Here is a 21820-nt window from a genome sequence, read left to right as displayed (position 1 = left end):
AGTATGAAACAACCATTGGGTGTGTCGCTGACTCCAGTATTTATTGCTAAATGTTCTGATGATTGTAGTGAAGCCCCTATGGTCTATTGATTTCTCCCTACATCGTAACAATGGTTGGCACTAAAATTTTGCAATGAATGGGATGTGCTTAGGTTGGCTGCTAGTCAACACATTGGTATACTGTAGATCGCTGCAGGCCATCAATAGGACATGGTCATGCTTACTGTAACCCACACAATGTTTCATGATCTCAGGAACAATACTGTGGGAGGAGAAATAGGAGGGCAAGTTAACTCAGAATACTCTGATTAGGAAACACAAGTGTTCAATGCAAAAACATGGAATATGCTACTTGCTATATTTGAGTGCTTAGGTAAATGGAGGTGATGAGCGGAACTTTTATACTGATATGAACAAAACCATTGCAATATTATCAAGCTGTTTTTCTTGGTACATTAAATTAGTTTTTTTGGAAATATTTTTTGTTTTTGAATTATGGAAAATCAATACTTAAAATATATATAGTTGTAATTTTTTTCCCCCTCTCCACCCCCCAATTTATGTTCTTCCATGGTTCTGAAAGTTGCATTTTATGCTGCGTTTTACACTACAGTAATTCCTCCAAAAGGTGGTGGTGCTATTTCCTCTAAAGGTGTGGAATCTCAAAATCTTTTAACCTGTACTCGCTAAAGGCAGGCTCAGTGCTCTGGCAAGCTGTGCAGTTTCCGAATTTCCAGCCTAAATTAACCTTTTCAAACATTTTTAAAAAAATTTTCATGGGATATGGGCGTCACTGGGTAGGCCAGCATTTGTTGCCAATCCCTAATTACCCTTGAACTGAGTACTGAGTGTCTTGCTAGGCCATTCTTGAGGACAGTTCAGAGTCAACCACAGTGCTGTGAATCTGGAGTCACATGTATGCCCGATCAGGTTAGGAAGGCAGATTTCCTTCCTAAAGGGCATTAGTGAACCAGTTGGGTTTTTATGACAATCGATGTGAATTTCATGTCACCATTACTGAGACTTTCAATTCCAGATTTTTAATTAATCAAATTTAAATTCCACCAGCTGCCATGGAAATAGCTGCACCACCTTTTGGAGGAATTACTGTAGTGTGAATGCCTGTCCCCCAGGGTATTAGCCTTGGCCTCAGGATTATAAGTCTAGTAACATTATCACTAAGCTACCATCTGCCCTTAAACATAAGGGAAGCTGAGAGGAAAGCATTTATAATCGTGCCTCTCATGACCCAAGGATGTCCCAAAGTGCTTTAAAGGCAATGAAATACTTTTGAAATGTAGCCACTGTCATAGTGTAGGAAAAGGTGGTTATATTGCACACAGCAAGATTCCAAAATCAGCATTGGGATACATGAACCAGATAACCTGTTTTTCAGTGCTGTTGGCTGAGGGATAAATATTGACAAGACACCAGGAGAACTTTCTGCTCCTCTTCAAACAGTGTCATGGTATTTTTTTTATGTCCATCTGAGAGGGCAGACATGGTTTAAATTCTCATTTGGAAGTTGGCACCTCTGACAGTATAGCACTTCCTTAGTACTCCAGTAAGAGTGAGAACCTGGATTCAAATCTCTGCAGTGGGACGTGAACCCAGAACTTACTGACCCTGTGGCAAGAGTGCTAGCAACCGAGCCATGGCAGATAACTTGATTGACCAAAAATGAGTTGCATTTGTGAGTTGTTTTGTTTTTTGTTCTAGTGGTGTACAATTGGCTTCATAATGTGAAAATATAAGTTGATTTATAACATAAATGCATCTTAAATTGTAGTGCTTTATAGCTTCGACCCTTTGAAGCAAAAAGCTAAAAATATTGGCAATTTTATCACATGAACATTTAACTTGGCTACATCCCACTCCATTTCATTACTAAAAACACTGGAAAGAGGAGTTTCATATGTTTGCATTCAGCATTCACGTGGTTAAGTCATTAATAGCAACTTTTATCCCTAAGTTTTCAATTTTTGGTATATTCAAGTTACCTGACCGTATAATGGAAAACTCAGTTTGTAACCGATTTTCGTGTGTTAAAATCTACTTCTCTTGCGTTTCTGTTACTATTCATTAATGCTCATTGTACTATTCATAATTACCTTGCAATATGTATGCCGAATAAGGTGTTGCACAATATTTTATTCTTTTCATACACAGCATCAACGTAATAGAAACAACTTGAATTTACGTAGCACCTTTCATGACCTCAGAACATCCCAAAGCACTTTACAACCAATGACGTACTTTTGAAATGCTGTCACAGTTGTAATGTAGGAAAATTAGCTAACCAATTGGCATACAGCAAACTCCCACAAACCGCAGTATATTAATAATCAGGTAATCTGTTGATGTTTGAGGGATAAATATTGGCCTGGATGACAGGGAGAATGCCCCTGCTCTTCAAAAGGCCTGGGTTTAACGTCTTATTTCGAAGATTATGCCACCTAGAGTGCAGCATTTCCTCAGTACTACAACAAAAGCAAAATACTGTGGATACTGGAAATATGAAATAAAACCAGAATATGCTGGAAATCCACATTTTCTGCTTTTATTCTCAGTACCGCACTCAAGTATCTGTCTAGATTTTGCACTCAAGAATCTGGAATAGGATCTGGACCCGGCCTTCTAACTCAGAGGCAAGAGTGCTACCAACTGAATCAAGATTGATGCTAGTTCTTAAATGTAGTGTGACAAGGTGGATTATTGGTGGAAAGAAATGGCCCTCAATTTATAACCTTTTTTAAAAAGCCTTGTATATTCGTAAGACTTTTATCTGTCTGTAGCAGGATAAGTTTACAAACTCTGAACCTAATAAATTAGTTTTGTTGAATCAGTGCTACTTCTAAAGATATAAACTCTTTAGAAGAGCTAATATCTAAGGATATTAAGTGTGAGAGGTTTGGTCCTTAAACTACATGCACTGGGGGATGGAGGGGAGATTGTGGCTGCTTCTCTCCCTGAGGCTGTTGTCGCTATCATTCCTGGCTCTGTGAGGAACTTTTGCTGCAAGTCCCAGTTCCTGTTTCAATTGAAGGTGTGATTTTGTTTTCTCCTCTTTTTCTCTACCCCTTCGCAGGATTTTTTTAATTTTATGCCAGCTGAGTTATGTTCACCTACGAGGCACAGTAGAGTTTGCCCCTGGAATGAAGCATCAGCCCCATGTAGCAGCCAGGAGCAACCAGGTAGCTAAGTGGCAGGATGAAGCATCACTAGAGGTGGGAGAACCCCTTAGAAGCTGGGCGGGAGCACTATGACAAAAAGGAGATGATCCTTATGTTCAGATGGTGGGGAGAAGGATCTGAAGAGAATAGGAAGGCCTCCAGGTGTAGGGTGACTTTTTGGTAATTAGTGGATAAATGTTGGCCAAGATATATGGAGAATCCCTCTGCTCTTCTTTGAATAGTGCCATGGAATGTTTTACATCACAATGCCTCAGTTTAACGTCTCACCTGAAACAGTGCAATTGTACCTCAGCACTATCGCATAGGTTATGACTCATGTCCTGGAGTGGGGTTTGAAGCCACAACCTACTGACTCAAAGATCTGTATGTTTGCATTGAGCCAAGCAGACACTTGATACTGAGTAGAATAGGGCATGGAATCAGGTAGGTTGGCATTTGCAGAGCAATTGCACAGAACATGCAAATGATTAGAACTATGGGAGGTGAAATTTGATAGAAATTGAACTTGCTGCATATGGGCCCCTTCTCAAGATGGCGGCCGGTGACTAGTGGAGTTCCGCAGGGGTCAGTGTTGGGACCACAACTTTTCACTTTATACATTAATGACCTAGATGAAGGAACTGAGGGCATCCTGGCTAAGTTTGCAGATGATACAAAGATAGGTGGAGGGACAGGTAGTATTGAGGAGGCGGGGAGGCTGCAGAAGGATTTGGACAGGTTAGGAGAATGGGCAAAGAAGTGGCAGATGGAATACAAAGTGGGGAAGTGTGAGGTCATGCACTTTGGTAGGAAGAATAGAGGCATAGACTATTTTCCAAATGGGGAGAGAATTCAGAAATCTGGAGTGCAAAGGGACTTGGGAGTCCTAGTCCAGGATTGGCTTAAGGTTAACTTGCAGGTTGAGTCAGTAGTTAGGAAGGCAAATGTAATGTTGGCCTTTATTTCGAGATGACTAGAATATAAAAACAGGGATGTGCTGCTGAGGCTTTATAAGGCTCTGGTCAGACCACATTTAGAATATTGTGAGCAATTTTGGACCCCGTATCTCAGAAAAGATGTGCTGACCCTGGAGAGGGTCCAGAGGAGGTTCACGAGAACAATCCCAGGAATGAAAGGCTTAGCATATGAGGAACATTTGAGGACTCTGGGTCTATACTCGATGGAGTTTAAAAGGATGAAGGGGAATCTGATTGAAACTTACAGCATACTGAAAGGCCTGGATAGAGTGGACGTGGGGAAGATGTTTCCATTAGTAGGAGAGACTAGGACCTGAGGGCACAGCCTGAGAGTAAAGGGAAGACCTTTTAGAACAGAGATGAGGAGAAACTTCTTTAGCCAGAGAGTGGTGAATCTATGGAATTCATTGCCACAGCAGGGTGTGGAGGCCAGGTCATTGAGTGTATTTAAGACTGAGATAGATAGGTTCTTGATTGATAAGGGGATCAAAGGTTACGGGGAGAAGGCGGGAGAATGGGGTTGAGAAATTTATCAGCCATGATTGAATGGCGGAGCAGACTCAATGGGCCAAATGGCCTAATTTCTGCTCCTTTGTCTTATGGTCTTATGGAAGGAAAAACACCAACGCAAGGACTCAATGAATGGCAACGTTCACCTCTGAGGCTGAAAGATGTGAGTTCTAGCCCCACACCAGGATGAAAAAGACAGATTTTGAAAAACTTGCATTTATGTAGTACCTTATCATGTGTTCATTATACCAAAGTTCGTCAGAACCACAGTTGCACTTAATTTTGAAGTCAGTCACTGTTATGTAGAAAAATGTGGCAGCAAATCTGCTCACAGCAAGATCCTGCAAAAAAAAATGGAATTAATGACCAGTTATTGTGCTTTGGTTGAGGAACAAGTGTCACTCTCCTGCTTTGCAGATAATGCCATGGGAACTTTTACTTTTTTTTTATTCATTCATGGGATGTGGGTGTCACTGGCTAGGCCAGCATTCCTTACCCACCCCTAACTGCCCTTGAGAATGTGGCAGTGAGCTGCCTCCTTGAACTGCTGCAATCCCTTTGGTGTAGGTACATCCACAGTGCTGTTAGGGAGGGAGTTTCAGGATTTTGACCCAGTGACATTGAAGGAACAATGATATATTTCCAAGTCAGTATGGTGAGTGGCTTGGATGGGAACTTCCATGTGGTGGTGTTCCCCAATGTCTGGTGCTCTTGCCCTTCTAGATGTTAGTGGTTGTGGGTTTGGAAGGTACTGTCTAAGGAGCCCTGGTGAGCTGCAAGACATCTTCTGGATGGTACACACTACTGCCACTGTTCGTTGGTGGTGGAGGGAGTGAATGTTTGTGGATGGGGTGCCAATCAAGTGGGCTGCTTTGTCCTGGATGGTGTCCAGCTTCTTGAGTGTTGAAGCTGCACTCATCCAGGCAAGTGGAGAGTATTCCATCACACTCCTGACTTGTGCCTTGTAAAGGGTAGAAAGGCTTTGGGGAGTCAGGAGGTGAGTTACTTGCCGCGGGATTCATACAAATCTCTGACCTGTTCTTGTAGCCACAGTATTTATATGGCTAGTCCAGTTGAGTTTCTGGTCAATGATATTCACAATGGTGGGGGGGGTAATGCCATTGAGTGTCAAAAGGTGATGGTTAGATTCTCTTGTTGGAGATGGTTGTTACCTGGCACCTGTGTGGCATGAATGTTACTTGCCACTTGTCAGCCCAAGCCTGGATATTTGTCCAGGTCTTGCTGCATTTGGACATGGACTGCTTCCGTATCTGAGGAGTCACGAATGGTGCTGAACATTGTGCAATCATCAGCAAACATCCCCACTTCTGACCTTATGATGGAAGGAAGGCCATTGATGAAGCAGTTGAAGATGGTTGGGTCTAGGGCACTACCCTGAGGAACTCCTGCAGTGATGTCCTGGAGCTGAGATGATTGACCTCCAACAACCACAACCATCTTCCTTTGTGCTAGGTATGACTCCAACCAGCAGAGAGTTTTCCCCCTGATTTCCATTGACTCCAGTTTTGCTAGGGCTCCTTGATGCCACACTTGGTCAAATGCTGCCTTGATGTGAAGACCAGTCATTCTCACTTCAACTGTCAACTCTTTTGTCCATGTTTGAACCATGGCTGTAATGAGGCCAGGAGCTGAGTGACCCTGGTCGAACCCAAACTGAGCATCAGTGAGCAGGTTGTTGCTAAGCAAGTGCTGCTTGATAGCATTGTCGATGACCCCTTGCATCACTTTACTGAGCAGGCAGCTGGGGTCTCAGTACAGCATCCCATCCAAAAGCTGAAATGTTTGACAATGCAGCACTACCTCAGTACTGCACTGAAGTATCATCCTGAACAAGTGCTGAAGCCCTAGAGTGTGGCCAGAACCCCAAGCTTCTGTCTCAGGTGAGAGTGCTACCATTAAACCAAGCTGAGCTCAGACACAAGTCCTATTACATTTGATGCTAAGTAAGTCCAACCAATGCAAAACAGCATTCAGTAAAACCATTCGAATGGTAAACTTCATAGCTGAAACTGGAATATAAGTCAGAAAATCATGATCAAACTATACAGTTTTGTGCTCTACACCAAGGCATAAGGATGGGATTCAAGTTTTGGAAAGAGCGTGGAGAGAGCATTAAGGCGATCCCTGGTGTTAGAGTCCTGAAGAAATTTTTCAGGCATGAAGGCATCTTGAGAGGTGACCTGGATGTACAGATTGTAAACTATAGAAATGATAAATCTGAAAATTTATCTTTAAGTTAAATTGTGAAAATAGGACAAAGGACCTCTGGTTCAAACTAGTTGGCATTAATTCTAGGACTGACATTGGAAATTAACAGATTGATTAATACCTGAATTGGACTCTGAGTAGCCGAGGTGAAAACCTTGGTATTTAAAAACCATGTATACTTTGGTTTCATTTTGGATGATTAAACCAAAATGGACCTGAATAGTCTTCCTTATCCATAATTGTATTGTGACATTGTACGGTAAAATAGAGTAGGATTAAAGTTCTCACTGCCCTACCTCCATGTCCAAACAGCACTGCTTACTGAGACATTTCTCTGTTTCCTACACCAGGCACCTTGTGGCTTTTCTGCATGAGTTTGCCAGTTAGTGTCATGTTAGGATCCATTTTGCGCCATCAAGACTCTGAGTTAGATGTGAAGCAGATCCTATTGCATTACACGGCCATCTTTTTTCCTTTTGAGGTGCTTTCTTCCTTTTGCCTTTCTTGGATCTCAGGTTTGTGAAACTACCTCCAAAAGGTGCACACAGTGACTGACTGTTTCACTATTTGTTTGCAAACACCGCATCTCTGCTTGTTGCTAGCTCTGATGACTATTAAGTAGCTAAGATTAATAACTCTAAATCGGAAAGGATTACAGTTCATACTGTGCTACTCCACAGTACCACATGCTCAACTTTTGATGCATTGTGGTGCACTGTAATCATTTTGTTTCTTTGTGCCTGTGTAGTCTGTCAATCATGGTCTACTTGTTCTATGCATTGGAATACGTTACAGCATTTATTATTTTATCTTCTGTATATTTGACCTTTTTCCAGAATAATACATAGAGAGGCTAAGTTGCATTGTATTTTTGAAGTCATGCATTGGCTTATGTTGTACAAAGGATGTAATTGCTTAGTTGGGGGTGGGGGATGGGCAGAAGTGGGAGCAGAAAGAATGGAACCCCAACCAGAGTGTTATGGAAGACAGGTTATGTTTCATTACATGAAGTAGCCTGCACTTGCCTGTATTATCATCTAATATTAATGTGTGTATATATTATCTATTAAGCTGATTTGTGTTCTCTTTCAGTGCCTTGCTTTACCTGCATGAAATAGTAGAAGAAATAAAATCACCTTCTTATAAAGTAGATGATGTGGTTGACATCACAAATGACAGTGAACCAGATCAACCTCGGGATCAATCACTTTCTGAACAGTACTCCCCTAAACGAGGAAGAGGAAGAAAGAAGAAAAAAGTCAATGACGTTTTTGATGACTTGTCAGATGACAAAGATTTTGTGGTCTCCGATGGAGTAACTGATGAAGAAGAGGAAGAAGAAGGTAGTGAAGTCGAAGCACCCAGTGATGTTTCTGAGTCCGATCTGGATGACTTTCATGATGGGGAAGGGCAGAAACAAAGAAGGAGTTCAATAAATGTGAGTTATTTACATTACAGTCCATCTCTGCAGTCATCTGCACGTAACCATTTCCTGTATGACTATATGGTAACTTATAATGCTATATTCTCAGCATGGGACAGAACCTCACACAATTGCTTCCAGAATCTCTATATTTTAATATTTTGGGACCGTCAGCAATTCTGGATTGAAAATTATTGCTAATTTATTGAGTGGTATAAACACTGCTGGAGTAATTTTAAGACTGCCTGCCTGGCAAGAGCGGGTGGGAAGGCAGTTAAACTTGCCCTGGTGACCTATCACTCACGTCTTGTGTGGCTATTGCCACCTTCAGTCTTAAGCTGCTCTTCTGAATTGTTGGCAAGAATATCACCTAGAGCTGGTAGAGCCCAGCTTTATATATGCAGATCATGGTCCGATGACACTTCATTGGTTCCCTTACAGTAATTTTAACTCTGGCCTTAGAATGGAAGATGTGTAACTTTATCACCTGCAGAGGCCATTTAAAGTTGTGTTTTTTTACTTGTGTTGCCGGGAGGAGCTAGATTGATCCTCTGAGCTCCACGAGGAAGTCTTCCTTTCCCCTTGGTTGCTTTCTTTTGGTGCCACCCAGGACACCGCTCTTGCTTGCCAGCCAGCTCGCTTTTTGGGAAGGCTAATTGAAAGACTAGTGGCATGCAGATCAGGAAATGCCAAACACACTTAGATTCATAGTAATTAAAGGGATTTGATCCATTGTGTTCTGTACCAGTGCTGTGACGTCAGTTGGATCTATCTGAAAAAAACTCCTTTCCCTCCCCATTGTCCATTTTTTTATATATTCCTATTTTTTCAAATATTTACTCCGTTCCCTTTTGAATATTGTTACTACTTTCCTGAATAGCCATTTTTGGTGAAACATGTCATGTGATGAAAACCTGTTGGCACAGATAGAAAAGGATTTGGATATAGTTGTTGGATGTTCTTAAATTGATGAAGAATCAGAGAATGGTGGAGATTACTACACAGATGGAGGCCCATTGTGCCTGTGCTGAAAATATCTCTTCAATTACAGTGATCTACTCCTCTGGCCCTTTCCCTCCATTCTTCCTTTTCAAATATATTCGAATTTCCTTTGAAATAATACTGTCTATGTCAACAACCACATGTGCTAAAATATTCCATGTTCTATCTGGAGGGGAAAAAATTGTAACTTTCACCTTCACCCGCACATTGAAACATATAAAAAGAAGAATGGGAAACGACCATCCAGTGCATCAAGTCTGCCCTATGCAGATATGGTGCAGCCATGTACACATTACATACAAATTAGGAGCAGGAACAGGCCACTCAGCCCATCAAGCCTGCTACACCATTCAGTAAGATCATGGCTGATCTGAATGTAACCTCAACCCCACATTCCTGCCTACCCCAATAACCTTTCACCCCCTTGTTAATCTATCTAGCTCTGCCTTAAAAATATTCAAAGACTCTTCTTCCACCGACTTTTGAGTTCCAACGACTCATAACCCATTGAGAGAAAAAAATTCTCCTCCTCTGTCTTAAATGAGCAACCGCTTATTTTTAAACAGTGACCCCTAGTTCTCGGTTCTTCCACAAGAGGAAACATCCTCTCCACAGCCACCCTGTCAAGACCCCTCAGGATATTTAAAGGTTTCGATTAAGTAGCCTCTTACTCTTTGAAATTCCAGTGGATACAAGCCTAACCTGTCCAACTTTTCCTCATAATATAATCTGCCCATTCCTGGTATTAGCCTAGTAAACCTTCTAATGCATTTACATCTTTCTTTAAATAAGGAGACTGGTATTGTACCCAATACTCATGATGTGGTCTCACCAGTGTCCTGTGCAACTGAAGCATATTGGCGAATGCACCCTGCTACCCTCTATTCACAGAACTACTTGGAGGAGGCAGGGAAAAAAACCAATCAATCAAATCTCCAATGAACCTTTGACACCTGTTTTCCTCTTCACTGACCCCTCTCACCCTAAAATGGGATTTCTTTCTTCGTCCTTCAAGGCAAAGATGACCATGTTCATTATCTGGGGTGTTTGGTGGGGTTTAAGTGGGTACGTAGGTGACAGCTAAGGCCAACCTGTGCCCAGGAGGTTCTGCTGCAAGTAGGACAGGATACAGTGGATGATTAACTTTTGGACAGGTTGCTGGCTTGGGATTGCCTCTCCTTGCGGTTTCTCTCTCCCTTTGATGTTCATCTGCTTGCAAAGGAGGCTGCACTGTTTTTATTTGGTTGCGCCAGATGCGGCCTTGGTGAGCTTCTCCCGTGTCATGAAGTCAGTATCAAAACTCATAAGTGAAGAAGTCAGGGTGTCCTTGTAATGCTTCCTTTGACCACCATGAGAATGCACCAGACTCAAGCTCTCCGTAGAAGATTCGCTTTGATAAGCAAGTGTCAAGCATTATGGCTACTTCACCAGCCAAACTCAGTTCTCAATGTAGATACTGGACATGCCAGCTCGGGTAAGCACCTCAGTGTCTGGTATTTTTGTCTTGCCATCTGATCTTCAGAAGCTTCCGAATGCAGCTCAAGTGAAAGTGTTTGAGCTTCTTGGCATGACACTGGTACACAGTACAAATCTCACATGCGTAGAGCAGAGTGGGCATGACTGTTGTTCTATAGACTTTCCGTTTGGTAGGCAAACTTACTCCTCTTCGTTCAAAGACTGACGTTTAAAGTCTGCTGAAGGCTCCACTTGCTTTGGCAATTCTTGCATGTGCCCTGTCATTAATATAGACAGGTTGAGAGAGTATGCTGCCAATATCAGTGAACTTATCCACTGCTAACAGATTCTGGTCATGGACTAAAACCTTAGACTCGAAATAGGGCTTTCCTGGAGCAGGTTGTCAGTTATCTTTGTGCTGATCGTGAGGCCGAAGTTGTGGCGTACATTGGGAGAGCACGCCCGTGCTACATTGGGAGAGCCTGGCCGCGCCGGGTTGGGAGAGCGGAGCACGGCCGCGCTGGGTTGGGAGAGCGGAGCACGCCCGTGCCAGGTTGCACGCCCAGCTCTGAATCGGTAGCTAGTGCACAGTCATTGGCAAACAGGAAATCACAAAGTATGTCCTTGAAGACCTTGTGTCTTTGCCACCCCTTCCACCTGAAGGAATTTCCGGTCCTTCCTCCAAGAAGGTGTGGACTGCCTGTGCCTACAAAACCCACAGGAAAACCACAGCCTTGGTAACCAGGCAACAGGAGGTTTTATTTCTTATGACGTGGACAATATTGGCAAGATCACATTTACAGCTCACCCCTAAAGCAATTGTTTACAATTGGGTGGCTTCAGATTGCATTAAAATCAACCATGTACTGTAAAACTTGATTCATGGGTCAATCAAGCCAGGTAGGGGTTGCAAGTTTGCTTCTATGCAGAACATTTGTGAACCAGTGGAGTTTTCTTAACAGACTGGCAGCTTTCATGGTAAGTATTTTTTCCATTGATATCCCAAAAACTACCATGTGTGTTGAGTTCTGTTTCAAAACTTGCCATGGTGGAATTTGAATTTACAAATATTTGGATTGCTAAAACAGCACCATCACCAGGACAAAAAAAGTTTTGACTTCACTATTGCTGTCAGGCTTCTGAGTTAAATTTGTGAGCCTTTTGACTTCATATCAGTGGCTCTGATACAAAATGTCAAAAATATCTCAAGACTATGGAAAATGTTTTCATGGTAGTGGCTTATCTCCAAAAGAGAGAATCACAGGAATGATGTTCCTTTGTGTGTGTGGCTTTCTTGGTAGTTTGGAAAAGCTATGTGAATGGCACATGCTGCTATAACTTAAAGGTGAATTAAGATCTTTTTGCCTCATTGATAGCATTGTTCTGTTGGAGTCATTTCAACTCCTGATGGTTAGAGTATTATCTGGTTTGAGACCATAACCAATTAGAAGCTTGTTTTAAACTAATCTGGAAGAACAGTAGTCTGTCATAGACTTTTATGATGCCTAACAAATCATTGTCAGGTTTGCCCATTGTCATTGTCTTTTATCTTGTCTGCGCCTGTTGATCATCTTTAGTTGATGTTTTCAAGAGCTTCAAATTCAGGTTATTCTTGGGAGTCCTCAAAATTTAAAGAGGTGGTAGTGACCTTTTAGGTTTGACTTTGGCACCCAGTGTCACCATTAAGTATTCCCAGCTCAGTTATAGCTTGACTAAGTTAAGAATAAAGCTCCCTTTATTTTTGCCCCTAAAATGGCTTAAAGGAAAATAACAATAATGTTTTGATCATTCAAATATGCGTGTTTTTAATGATATAGGGTAGACTACTTCAGTTGGTCTGCACACAGTGGTTACGTGAAGCAGTTGAGTTATTTGTGTTGATCGGATATCATGTTGCTCACATCATCATCATCATCATCCTTCTCCTTCTTCTCCTCCTCATCCTCCTCCTTCTCCTCCTCCTCCTCCTCCTCCTCCTAAGAGGGCATTGATGATGGTGACAATGGGCTTCCATTGGTTGGGCCATGATTATGCTTGGCGAAATACTGCTGTGGTTTGCCGTTGCCTTCTACAGTATGGATGAGCAGGAAACACACTCATTCTTTACTGCCTACCATCAGGTGTATTGGAAGGATTTACAAGCTGATAATCGACCTGTTTGGTCACATTATGCACATACTTTCCATGGCCATTAAGCCCTGAAGTGGGACTTGAACCCAGAGCTTCTGGCCCAGAGGTAGGGACACTCCCACTGTGGTACAAAACCTCCCATGCTCACATATAACATCACAAATTGTGCCCTTTGTCACTTCAACACAGCTCTTTAGAAATGCCAAGATCAAACCCTGAGTGCAGTTTATTATATTAGAGACAACATGCCCTTAACATACAAAGTTTAGACTGAAGAAACATTTGAGCTTAGTGTAAATTTTGATGATTGAACCAATTTTATTTGGGGTCCTTTTGGCCTGAGTATTGGATTTTATAAAAAGAAATGTCTATAAAGAAATAACTTTTAAATATTTTATTTTCAGAAACAATGTTGCAGTACAAAACGTCGGCTATTTGGAAATTTTGCAAATGGCCTTCCTAATACTATAATGGTACCAGTGTGGGAAGCTACAACAATTACAAGAAAGCAGTAAGTCTCAGAGTTTCTTTTTCAATGAAAAAAAAACAAATAAACTATTATCTTGCTGGAAAAAAAGGGACTTTTATTGTCAAAGCTTTTCATCTTGCACTCATCAGAACAATTCGCAAGAAAATACCAAATACCAAAACAACTGTATGAGAAGAGAGTGCTGATTGGTTGATAAGTGGACTCTGGCAGAGGCATTGCCATGGAGAATGCACCAGTGGATGGTCGCGGACAGTTAACTGTCAAGCATTGTTTGAAATTTAAAACAGACAGCTTAACTCTGATTGGTCAAGTCATTGCCCTAGGAAATGAACCAGTGAATGGCTGCCACTTATTTTGTTTGGCTGAAGTAGGCGCAGTGTGTGTCACGTGTTCTTTCTGTCTTCAAAGAACAGGGCCCTGTGTATTAATGTATGTAGCTTCCAGTAGACGTAAATGTGCCACATTGCAAGCCTGACTGACAATTTTAAATTGGTTGTCAACGGAGTTCTTAGCACACAGGATTATTTACCAAATGTTGTCCAATTGCAGAATCTCACCTAGAGTTGGACACTGTGTTTTGAGCTTTGCAAGCATGGTTGAGTGGGCCTGTACCTTTCCTGTTGCGAATAGCGAAGGGGCATGCTGTTTGATATAATCCGCCAGTGTTTGGGATGTACAGCCTACATACCTAGCATCACACTGGCACTGAAATTCATATACCAATTACTTGCGTGATAAGCAGAACGTCTTTTTGGCTTGACAGCAGCATCCTGTTTCAGATCGATGACCTTTAGGTTTAAGCAGAATTTGAACCTGATTGTACAGTGGCTTAGCCTGAGTAAGTAGCTGAGGAGAGAGAGAGAAGGATTTTGCGGCAAGGATAAAGTTTACCTGATGATTAGTTGGAGAATATTCTCCCTCCGCTCTAACATGATATAAAACAAGTAAACTGCTAACAATAATTGTTGTGTAATTGAGGCAGATGGCGGAGAGATAGGACTGCATGTTATATGTGTAGGTACGGAAGCTGACTCCATGTTTGTGAATAACATCATTAAAAGGCAGTTTGTAACCAAGGCATAGGAGGAGGCCAACGATAGAACTTTGCAACACTCCTGAGGTGACCATCTAGGGACAAGTAAAATCATTGCTGAAGGTATGTTAGTACTGGTGGAAGTAGAACCATGTAAGGATAGCTTGTGAGATTGGATTATGGAAGAGAAGTGATGGAGGAAGATGGAGTGGATTATCTTGTGTAACAACATGGAGAAGCTGAGGAGAATAAGGAAGGATAATTTATGGTAACAGTGAGAAAAGATGTCATTTGTTTATTTGACCAGGACTGTCTAGGTACTGCAGGGTGGAAATCAGATTGCAGGGATTCAAATGGAAATTGTGGCAGATGTGATCGTGTAGGTGGCTGACAACGATTCATTTGTTGGCTTAGAGTAGAGGGTGGTTAAACATGGGGCAATATTTGGAGAGATCTGGAAACAGGCGTTTTGAAGAGGGACATGATGTCAGTTTTCAAGGAGAGGAAACTGGTGTGTGTGCAAAGAGAGTCATTAAAGATGAAAGTTAGAGAAAGGAAAGGTATGTGTGGTCATGAGATGGGCATGGTGAAGCCTGTGAGAGTAAATGGGAGATGGGGAGTCAGGGAAGGATTGGTTTGAGAGAGAAGTTGGATGAGGTAACTGAGCAGATAGTCTAAATGTTGAAAATGTAAAAACCCGATAGCTCCATAATTTATTTTCTGACATGTACAATGCACTTATTGTCAAGTTAGGAAAGTACATAACTGAACTAAATACATTTCTTGTTTCAACAGTCGAGAGGAACATCACTCCCCATGGGTATTTCCACATTGGATGCCTTCAATGCAAGACTGGAGTTTTCTTTCTCAAAGGTAATAGTAACTTTACAAATTATTCTTGTTGACAGGAAACTCCATATGATATATTACAGCTGTCAAATCACTTCTTTATAAAGTTGAGAATTGAACTGAGACTTGGCATTAAAATTATCTGCATGTCTGTGTATATCTATTTATGCATTAAAATTTACAGGCAAGTCACAATATTAAATTTCAAAATGCTTTGAGAATGCCATTATCGACAGTTTTTATGGTGTCTGTAGATTAGATTAACCTGCAATGCCTACTAAATCTGTAGATGGGTTGCGACCGGGTTTTCATTGTAAACATCCTATTACCATAAGTAACACTACAGTTTAGCAACACCTTATCTGGTATCACAACAGCTGCTATTGTAGACTGATGATTTAAGAGGCTAAATGCAGTTACAGGCTTAGAACAACAAGTGTCACTGTGGAGCAGCAACATGAGCAATGGGGGTCAAGATAAAGAAAGAAATTTTACCTTTGGACTTTTCCCTCCATCTGCTCTTTGTGCCTTGGCTCCAGTTTCTGTTTTGCACCCCTGACCACATTCCAAGCTCCCCACCTCCCTTTAAACATCACAATTAGATCATGCCTTAATCTTCCAAACTCAAGGAAATGGTCACCAAGTTTATGAAACCTGTCCTCAGAATTTAAGTCTCTAAGCCAGATATCATTCTGGTGAATGTGCTGTATCCCTACTGTCCCTCAAAGCCATTGTATAAATTCCTGAGGTTTGGTGCCAGAATGTGAATAGAGCACTCCAGATGGGATCTGACCGAGCTCTGTACAACTGAAGCATAACTTTCCTCACGTTTTAGTTCAAACCCCCTTGATCTAACAGCCAACTGAGATAAATGTGCATATTGGCCTATACTTACAGGAACTTCTGCTGCTGACCATGGCAGCTTTTTCCAGATAGAGGTTACCTACTTCATAATTTTGTAAAATATTAAAAACAAATTCTGTACACCTTAATTTCTTCAAGGCCCTTACAACCATTATTAGGCAGCAAAGTGTGCCTGGTCTGACTACATGAATCTGTTTTCTGATTGAGAAAATGGGTACATGTTCTGGTTTTGGGAATCCGAAGCCTTGTTCTCTGCTACACTATTGGCCTTATCAAAGGAATCATAGAATGGTTACAGCACAAGGGGATATCATTTGGCCCATCATGTCCATGCCTGCTCTCTGCCAGTCCCACTCCCATTGCTCTATTGCCCTACAAATTTTCTCTCTTCAGGTACCTATTGAAAGCCGTGATTGCATCTGCCTCCACCACAATCCAAGGGAGTGCATTCCAGATCCTAATCACTCGCTGTGTAAAAAGAAAAAAATGTTGCTCCTGTTGCTATTCTGATAGACTTCTCATGATTTTGAACATTTTTAAAAATCAAATTCCCACTTAATCTTCTTTTCTATAAGAACAACAACAAGCCTAGAGTTTCCAATCTATCCATGTAACTGAAGTCCCCTCATCGCTGGAACTTGTAAAATTTTTCTGTACTCTCTATAAAACTTTCAGGTCCTTCCTAAAGTGTGGGGCCGAGAACCGGACACAGTGCTCCAGTTAAGACCGAACCAGTGTTTTATGAACATTCTTAATATCTTCCTTATTCTGTGCCTCTATTTATAAAGCCCAGGATCTTCTGTGGCTTTTCAACCACTTCCTCAACCTATCCCACCACATTCAATACTTTGTGCACATAAAGTCACAGGCTTTTGTACCTTTAGAATTGTACCCTTTGTTTTATATCGCTTCTCCTCATTCTTCCCACCAGAATATATCACTTCACATTTCTTTAAATTAAATTTCATCTGACAAATGTCCAACTATTATATCAGACTGTCTATGGCCTCTTGAAATCTATCAGTATCCTCCTTACAGTTCACAGTACTTCCAAATCATCTGCAAATCTTGAAATTATGCCCTGTCATTAATGTAACTCAAGAAAAGCAGTGACCCTAGTAATGACCCCGGGGCAACTCACTGTACACCTTGGATATTTCAAAACAGACATAGAAACATTGGACATTGTCCAAAAGACAAGATTGATACCAGAGTTGAGAGGGTGCAACCATTAGGAAAGACTGAATAGGCTGGAGCACTTTTATCTAGAAGGAAGAAGAGAGTTGGCCTGTTGGAGGTAATTAAAATTATGAAGGAGTTCAGTAGGGTAAAAGCAGAGATGATGTTTCTACATGTGAGGGATTCTAGAACTAGGAGCCATAAATGTAAGATGGTCACTAATAAATCCAGGAAGCAATTGAGGAGACCCTTCTTTACTCAGAATGGCAAGAAAATGGAACTTGCGGCCGCATGAAGTGTTTAAGGCGAATAACATAGATATGTTTAAGGGGAAAAACAAAGGGTAAACAAGTGAGGGAGAAAGAAATTGAAGGACATGTTGATGGGGTTCAATGAAGTAAGGTAGAAAGAGACTCGTGGACAATAACTTCTAGCCTAAGCTTATTGTGTGGAATGGCCTGTTTCAGTGCTGATAATTCGATGCAACTCTAACTGAGCAGTGGGAGTTGTTGGGAAAAATCAGCCTTTCATATAGTGTACTGTTCAGGTTTTTCAAGATATTTCATCAAGGTTAATTATCTGTGCTGCTTCATTCCCTGGTTAAAAAAAAGCAACATAATTTCAAAGTCAGCTAAGTGCTTATGTTTTTGTCCTGATGTGACCTCCATGAAGTGGCTGCATTATCAATAACAATTCTAGCGACTATTATTCTGTCCCAAAATATTTTCTGAATGTGCTATCAAAATGCAGGTCATGTACTTAACTCCGTCAAAGTGCTTTTATAATAATAGAAAATAATGAATGTAGACTATGTTTATTAGTTGTGTTTAGTCTAAACCTGTAACCAACCAGTTAACAGCTCAAAGGCTGGTGCGGGAGAAATGGGTATCAATTCATGGGGCACCGCCACCAGTAATGGGGAAAGTGGGAGCTGTACCGTTGGGACATGCTTCACCTGAACCACGCTACGACCAGTGTTCTGGTGAGTCATATAACTAGGGTGGTAGAAAGAGCTTTAAACTAAATATTGGCGGGGGGGAAGAGATCGTGTTAAAGGGGATGTAGTAAATCAAAGGGAAGGAACAAGGCACTAGAGTCAGGCAGCAATTTGGGTAAAAATAACCAGTGTGGCAGGAAGGGACAGAGTACAGACTTAAGAGTGCAGCAACAGATAAGACCAGAAATGGTAAAAAGACAGGGTTAAAGGCTCTGTATCTGCATGCTTGCAGATAAATGGATGAATTGTCCACTCAGATAGAAATGAATATATGACCTGAAAGCCATCACAAAGACATGGTTGCAGGTGAGCAAGGCTGGGACCTGAATATTGGAGGGTATTTGACATTTCGAAAAGAAAGGAAGTTAGGGAAAGGTGGAGGAGTAGCTTTGCTAATTAAACATGTCATTCGTACAGCAGTGAGAGATGAGCTTAACTCTAAAATACAAGATGTAGGAACAGTTTGGATAGAGATAAGAAATAGGAAAGGTAAGAGGTCCCTTGTGAGAGTAGTTTATAGGCCCTTAACAGTAGTTACCCTGTAGGACAGGAAGAAATAAATGGGGTGTATAAGGAAGGTACGGCAATAATCGTGGGTGACTTTAATCTATATGTATATTGGACAAATCGGATTGGCAAAGGTAGCCCAGAAAATGAGTTCATAGAGCGTATACAGGACAATTTATTGGAGCAGTACATTCTAGAGGCAACAGGGGGCAGGGTATTCTATACCAGGGAATCAGGCATGATTAATCAGTAGCCCCATGGTAAAGGAGCCCCTAGGCGACAGCTATCTTAACATGATAGAATTTCATGTTCAGTTTAAAGGGGTTAAGTGTGGGTCCAAGGCTATGTTTTAAACCTGAATAAAGGTAATTATAAGAGTATGAGAGTAAAGCTAGCTAAAATGAACTGGGAAACTAGGTTAAAAGATAGGATAGTAGAGATGCAGTGGCAGACCTTTAAGGAGATATTTATTCACTCAGCAAAGATTTATTCCAGTGAGAAATACCTTTTGCAAAAGATGCATCATCTATGGTTGAAAAAAGATAAGGATCGTATCAAACTGAAAGAAATATAGTACAAGTCTGCAAAGGTTAGTCATCAGTCAGAAGATTGGTCAGATTTTAAGAACTAGCAAAGAATGCCAAAAAAATAAATAAAGAGGGAGAAAATTGAGCCTGAGAGAGAGCTGGCTAGTAATATAAAAACGGATAGTAAGAGTTTCTACAAGTATTTTACATAGGAAAATAGTAACTAAAGCTGGTGTTGGCTCTCTAGAGATTAAATCTGGGGAATTGATAATGGAAAACAAGGAAATGGTGGAGGCGTTGTTAGTATGTAGAATTCTCTTCCCCAAAGAGCAGGTATTTTGTGTCTGTCTTCACTGTAGAAGACTTAGAAAACTTCCCAAAGATACTTGAAAATCAAAAGACGAACAGAAGGGAGGAACTTAAACCAATCAACATCACTAGGGAAAAGGTGCAGGGGAAACTATTAGACCGAAAGGCTGACAAGCCCCCAGGACCAGATGGCCTGCATCCTAGTGTCTTAAAAGGTAGTAGGTGCTATGGTTATAATCTTCCAAAATTCCTTAGATTCTGGAAGGGTCCCAATGGATCAAAAAATAGCTAATGTAATACCTTTAGTTAAGAAAGAAGGGAGACGGAAAGCAGGTAACTACTGACTACTAAGCCTAACATCTGTCATAGGGACATTACTAGAATCCATTTGGGCAAATGGAGTGCAGCTGTCTAACTGAGAGAAGACTTGGCGTTTGGTGAGAGGGGAGTTTTAAGTGTTCATTTTGTTCTTAAATTTTGCTCTTTAAAATGTAATCTAGTCTATAATTAGCAGTAACTCGAAAGTACTGTGTAAGTAGGCTAAGGTCTTTCTTGCAGTTTAGACAGGGTAAACTCGCTCTCAACTGTAAGAGCTGAGTAGTTAATTAATTAACTGGTTGAATCTGGTTCCTGTAGTCCCAGTTCAGTTTATATGAATTCAGGGTTCTTTAGTGCAGCCTTGATAAACGGAGTGAAACTGACTAACTGAATGAAGACTTTGAGTTTGGTGAGAGGGGAATTTGGGGAAGGAGTTGCTCGTTTCCTCTTTCTGTCTTTCTCATCCCATAGAAATTGGTTCTTGCTCTACTGCAGAGAAAGGAGCTAGCTGTTTGGTGAGTATCTGGTAAGTGGATAAGCTCTATTCTATCTGCAAGGTTTAAAATAATACACAATTTGGTTGTAAAGTTAATAAGATATATAAGAAAGCAACATGAATAAGTGATTAATATAATTAAGTAATTATTTAAAACACATTCAGGATGGCAGGACAGGTGAAGTGTCAAGACTGCAGCATGTGGGAGCTCCTGGATAACATTGTGATCCAGGGTAAACACGTCTTCAGTAAGTGTTTGCAGCTTGAGGAACATTGGCTCAGAGTCACTGAGTTGGAGGCTGAGCTGCAGACTCTGTGACACATCAGGGAGGGGGAAATTACCTGGATGTTTTATACCAGGAGGCAGTCACACCACTTAGGATAGGCTCTTCTGATTTGGTAAGTGGCCAGAGACAAGAGGGTGTGACTGCGAGTGAGGCAGGTAAGGGGACTCAGGGCAGGAGTGTGAGCCTCTGCAATTGTCGAACAGGTTTGAGGTTCTCTCAGCTTGTTTGGATGAGAGTGGGGGCTGCAGGGTGGATGAGGAAACTGATCATGGCACCGTGGTTCAGGAAGCAAGGGGGGAGCAAAAAAAAAATATATTGTTAGTAGGGGGCTGTATTATAAGGGGGATTGACACTGTCCTTTGTAGCAAAGAGCGAGAGTCCAGACGGCTTTCTTGCCTACCCAGTGCCAGGGTTCAGAACAGGGTTGGAGAGGAACTTGCAGTGGGAGGGGAAAGATCCAGTGTTCGTGGTCCATGTAGGTACCAACAACATAAGCAGGATGAGGAGGGAGGCTCTGCATAGTCAGTATGACGAACTAGGCACCAAATTAAAAAGCAGAACCTCAAAGGTGATCATTTTTGAATTCTTACTGAGCCACGTGCAATTTGGCCTGGGACAAATAAGATTAGAAAAATAAATGCGTGGCTCAAAGACTGGTGTGCGAGAAGTGGGCACTGGCACCAGTGTTGGGGAAAGTGGGACCTGTACCATTGGGACGGTCCACACCTGAACAGTGCTGGGGCTGATGTCCTCTCGAGCCTAACTAGAGAAGTAGAGAGGGTTTTAAACTGAATAGTGGGGGCAAAGGATCAAATTTGGGAAGATTTGGTAAACCAAAGAACAAAGACAAGGAAAGAGAGACAGGTATTAATATGGGAAATGATAAACAGACTGTGACAGGAAGGGACATGGAGTACAAATCTAAGAGTAAGTCAGCAAATAAGACTAGATGCCACAAAAATAATAAAAGGACAAAACTAAAGTCTCTGTATCTAAATGCACATAGCATTCGAAACAGAACAGATGAACTGATAGCACAAATAGAAATAAATACGTACGATCTGA

At 41.4% G+C, this 21820-nt stretch overlaps 1 protein-coding gene across 3 annotated transcripts in view; it reads left to right on the top strand.

The window, feature by feature from the left end:
* Positions 1-21820, top strand: part of gtf3c2 (general transcription factor IIIC, polypeptide 2, beta) — a 115839-nt gene that overhangs the window by 6998 nt on the left and 87021 nt on the right. For all 3 annotated transcript variants that reach the window (XR_005943065.1, XM_041188262.1, XM_041188261.1), the window contains exons 3-5: positions 7982-8327; positions 13304-13410; positions 15218-15295. Coding sequence is in view for 2 of the 3 variants with exons in the window: in XM_041188262.1 (XP_041044196.1) it covers positions 7982-8327; positions 13304-13410; positions 15218-15295 (531 nt within the window). In the remaining variant the exon portion in view is untranslated. The remainder of the gene's footprint in view (positions 1-7981; positions 8328-13303; positions 13411-15217; positions 15296-21820) is intronic.

The sequence above is a fragment of the Carcharodon carcharias genome, chromosome 5 (assembly GCF_017639515.1).
Source record: "Carcharodon carcharias isolate sCarCar2 chromosome 5, sCarCar2.pri, whole genome shotgun sequence".
NCBI lineage: Eukaryota > Metazoa > Chordata > Chondrichthyes > Lamniformes > Lamnidae > Carcharodon > Carcharodon carcharias.
This window is presented reverse-complemented; position numbering and strand designations above follow the sequence as displayed.